Consider the following 5,052-nt stretch of genomic DNA (forward strand, 5'->3'; position numbering starts at 1 on the left):
AGGGAAACTCAGGGAGCTCAGGGGAGACGCAGGAGAACGCAGGAGAACACAGGAGAACGCAGAGACCCAACGAATACGACCCGACGAGGAACAAGACAGAACAGACAGCTCTTATACAAGGACAAAACGAGACGTGATTACAAACAGCTGTGACGAGACAAGGGTGGCATCAATTAAACTAAAGAGAACACACAAGGGACACACAGACACAAACAGGGCCAGTAAATGGTACCATCCTTACAACCACTGAGCTACCACAGCCTCTGAGTGGAGCACAGAGCTGCCAGCTGCCCGGGGAGCAGATGGTGGGGGTGGAGGGCCTTGCTCAAGGGCCCAGAGTGAGGCAAAGGGTGGAAGCAGGTGTGTGTCACCTTTCCCACCTACATTTTGATGTTGTCAGTCCAGGGAGTTGAACAGCCATTGTTCCGATCACACCTTCTCTAACCTCTGCGCCACCACTCCCCCACTAAAATATTATTTTGAAGGTTATTCTCGAGGTTTAACTTGATACAACTCCATCATTTTTCCACAGATGATCTTAGTCTAAAGCTCTGACAGGACATAAGATCTGATCTTGCTGGTGCAGGTGTCTGTTTTTCTTGCATGGACTCAGAGGACAACTGGGGCAACGTCCTGGTGAGTCCTTCCACTGCGGCGCGCCCACGTGCAAACAGAAACCACACAGCACGATTGGAAGACTGGATGTTTATCTTCAGCTGATGATGGAGGAGTTGGAGGAGGAAGATCTGGTGCTTCTGTTGTTAACCCAGTAGAAGTGCTCGTTTGCAGATTCGTCGTGAAGAGACGGCAACGTTTCAGACAGAACATGTCCCCACACCAACACCAAGTCCCTCCTGGTCAGCACACCTCTGAGAGCTGCCGTGTCGCCACACTGTCTCCTCCACGATCTCCCCTCAGGAGTTCATCTTCATAAGTTTTATCTGAATGGGTTTTCCTGGAAAAGCAGAGCAGCTGAAGGAAATGCGAGCGGTGTAATTCACCCACTTTCAGCATTAACGTGCCCACAAAGATCTGAACCATCACACAATATTCCCTGCAAGACGATACCTCTGACAAGGGCTTCTGCACAGAACCGGTTCTTAGAGACAGTGTAAGATGCCAATTTTATTTTATTTTTTATCGTGCAACGTGAGTGTGAAATGATTTCAGCCCTTCTCATGAAGTATAAATCAGCCTTTAAACTTTGGCTTGAAATGCAGCGGGCGATCGGCACTCCTTCGAGGACTTGTCCTTTATTTTTATTATCAATGAGTGCACTTTAAAATGTGAACCAGATCTGAAACATGTAAAGTTACACATGTGTTAATGTGAAATCTGCAGAGCACCACGTCTCCCCCTCTCATACTGAACACAGTCAAGCTCCCTAAGACGTTTAGTTTTTAAATTCAGCAGGACTGAAGCCATGCACACGGGCCCATCCAGCTCCTTTTATGGACATTTTGGTCAGAAATGTTCCCCCTTGTTTCTCAAAAAGGATTTTGACTGATTTGGCTGACTGGAGGAGCATTGTTGAGGAAAAGTGCTGGGCAGCTCAGAGGACTCCTTTTACTTAAACCCATTAAAACAAGGATGAAACGACAGAGAAGCAGAGAGTGAGGGTTGGAGGATAAAGCAGGCAGAGACAGAGGACACTCTATAAATAGCAGCTATCACATACTTGTTTGATTGTGAGAAACAAAAGACCTTTCAGACTCTGCGTTCCTGTTTGGATCCCAAAGTTGATTTGAGACGATGCATGGGAGACAAATTCAAATATGCCTTTCATCATCAGATTTTTATTGTCTTTTGCGTTTCAAAGGCAAGTGATAACATGACCGTTAGCAAAATATCCATGAACTAGTGAATTAATTTTAACAAACAAAAAATAATCACTAAATGTACATCGACAATCGATTATTAGAGTCAACTTGATTTACGGGCCACAGAGACCTGACTCCAGTTTATTTTTTACAAATATGACACAAATCCCCAAACAACAAACTCTGTGCAGATTGGACACGATCTTTGTTTAAAGTTTGGCCATCAACAATTTAGAATCATCTGTTTGTTAGTAAAATATCTCATCAACAAGTGATTGTCAGGATTCCAGCCTGTTCGAATGGTTTTAACAGAACAATCAGGAAATGATCACGTGACCTCTACAGCTGATTCAGTTTTGAAGATGGCCGCCGCAGCCAACTAGTTTTAGAAAACACAAAACTGGCAACAGTTAATTTAGTTTTATGGATATTATAATAAAAAATGGTGTGGTAGTAGCACAAAGTCATCCACAATACATGTTCCAGGATAGGGCAGGGCTACTGCACAAGACCTTAACTGAAACACAAACTGCTGGGGCAAAACTGTCAGCAAAATATCTCCTGAACGACTGGCGTTTAAAAAGCAATCACTAGATATGAATCTGCAACTGATTACTGTGTGGAACCAACACACTCCAAGCTGGCTGTAACAACTAATAAACTCTGGTTAACACCGTCTGTTCTCCTGTGATGTGGTAGTAGCTGAGAGTCATCTTCAACACGTACCCTGAGCGTGAGATTTTTCATCATCGCGTGAAACTGAGCTTTTCTCAGTGTTCCGGAAAGGCGGGTGATATGCATTCACTGAAGGCAAGCCACACCCTTAATCATCCATCATCTATCCATCCATTCATCCATCCATCCATCCATCCATCCATCCATCCATTCATCCATCATCTTTACCCGCATCTTTATAGTTAGGGTCAGCTTGGGTTTCCTGAGCTAACCCTTAGTTATGCTGCTATAGGCTTAGACTGCTGGAGGACAAACTGACCACATTTCTTCTCTGCTACTGTCTTTACTTACTCTGCTCAACCTGTTTTGTATTTGTAGTTATTTTTTCCAACCTTGACATGTGTATTTGTCTTTCAGGTACACCTGGATCTATATGGACCTACCATTCTGTGTTTGTCTGTCTCTCCTTCCTGTCCTCTCAACCAGCCGGTCAAAGCAGACGGCTGCGTGTCCTGAGCTGGTTCTGCTGGAGGTTTCTTCATTTTAAAAGGGAGTTTTTCTTTCCACTGTTGCCACTGTGCTTGCTCAGGATGGGAGACTGAAGATGCAACAAGTCTGCTGCTTCCATAGAAAACTTTATTAATTGGCTTTTCTATGTTTTTTGGGCGGCTGTGGCTGAGTGGTTAGAGCAGTCGTCCTCCAATGCGAGAGTTGGGGGTTCGAATCTACCAACAGTCACATGCCGAAGTGTCCCTGGGCAAGACACTGAACCCCTCATAGCCTCTGATGTGTGTCCCATCAGTGTATGAATGTGATAAAGCTCTGACTAGTCTCTTTATAATGATTTGTTCTATTATCTTTGTAGAGATGCAGAGTGCTGTATGAATGGGTAAATGAGGCACAGATTGTAAAGAGCCTTGAGTATCTTGTAATAATATAGAAAGGCACAGTCCATTTATGCATGTGAATGTTCCTATAAAGTGCCCTGAGACAACTTTGTTGTGAATTGGCACTAAATAAATAAACTGAATTGAAGTGAAGGAGTAACAAGAGTTCAACACAGTCTCAGCTTTATGGCAAAATGGAGGAAACTGTTGAAGAGAACTCATAAATCTTGCCTTGTCTCAAAACAATCTAGACAAACTCAACATGCACTTCATTTCTATTTAAAGATGATTTGTTTAATTCCCTAACAGATTTGGATGAACACATATGTGCCCTTACTCTTTACAGCGGTGTGACACCCCTCGTGTTTTCTCTTACCTCCCAGGTGATCTCCATGTTGTCTTTTTGGGAGCCCCATCCCCGTAAATCTCTCGGAATGACATCCGGGGCTTCATTTAAACAGCACAAATAGAAAAGATTCAAACATTGATCAGACATTCAAGATCAAACATTTCTTCCTTTAATAACCAGTTAATGTTTAGTGACAGATGTGTAAAACACCAGTTTTGTATCAGTTGAGCTGTTTGAGATCAGAACCAGGAAACACTTTAAGAAGGTCCCAGCCATCTTTAAAACCGCTTTTATAAACGTATGATCTTTTTGATCTCAAAGTCACGACCAGTCAATGAAACATTAATATTTATCCAAAATATGATGTTTCAGCCTAAATACATCATTCCCAGGGTTTGAATGTTTTAGAAAAGAGAGGCGTTGCTTACATGATCCACTGGTTTTGTACCGTGGGGAGGGCCGGCTCGGCAAACTCCGACCCACTGAGTTAATGGCGATGACCCTGAACTGATAGTTGACAAAGGGCACGAGCTGCAGGATGACTGAATTCAGGTCTCCAGGGTAAGTGGACAGGTCCTGCCACCTGCCTGGTTCCCAGTGGTTCTCTTCAAACTGGACCAAGAACTCTGCAGAGAAACACATTTTATGGCTCCAGAGAGGAAACATTGTTCCTTTAAAGTGCCATCACATTCTGTTCTTCTTCAATCCCAACAGCTTTAATTAAAGAAGCAGGACACCAATGTCCCCCATAACAGAAGGGTTTAAAGAGTAAATGCTTGTAGTTTTGGAGGTTAGTGGTTTTCTGGATGGGAAATGCACAAGGAATGCAAGTAAACCTAAATGTTTTTGATACGTTATTCAAGTGGGGAGGAGTCACACTGTGGAGAACACAGGTAGTTTTGTTTTGTTTGTTTGTTTGTTTGTTTGTTTGCTTTTCCAAGGCAGCACAGAGTGACCAATCCTGGTGAGTGGAGGGAGCAATCCACAACCAGGCACAGTGGTGGAGCCAGAGGGTGGTCAATGGTGGCCTTGACCACTATAGATTATACTTATACATATATATTTACATACGCACATACACATGTTCTAGTAAACATACTTTTTGGGGACTTTGCATTGACTTCCATTTATTTTCTATAGTCTAACCCTGACCCTTACTCTAAACCTAACCACACTAGTACATGCCTAACCCCAACCCATCTGCAATTCACACCTTAATCCTAAATCTAGTCCTCCCGCCCCCCCACCAACGAGACTTCTCCTTATGGGGACCTGGCTTTGGTCCCCATAAGGAGCAGTTGGTTCCCACAGTGCATGATTT

The 5,052-nt window shown here is 43.5% G+C and overlaps 1 protein-coding gene across 1 annotated transcript in view; it reads right to left on the minus strand.

The window, feature by feature from the left end:
- Positions 1-5,052, minus strand: part of LOC119411657 (neurofascin) — a 96,634-nt gene that overhangs the window by 78,063 nt on the left and 13,519 nt on the right. The window contains exons 6-7 of the mRNA XM_037678560.1: positions 4,160-4,357; positions 3,759-3,829 (exon numbers count right to left, since the gene is read on the minus strand). Coding sequence (XP_037534488.1) covers positions 3,759-3,829; positions 4,160-4,357 — 269 coding nt within the window. The remainder of the gene's footprint in view (positions 1-3,758; positions 3,830-4,159; positions 4,358-5,052) is intronic.

This window comes from Nematolebias whitei, chromosome 7, assembly GCF_014905685.2.
Source record: "Nematolebias whitei isolate Nwh7 chromosome 7, NemWhi1, whole genome shotgun sequence".
NCBI lineage: Eukaryota > Metazoa > Chordata > Actinopteri > Cyprinodontiformes > Rivulidae > Nematolebias > Nematolebias whitei.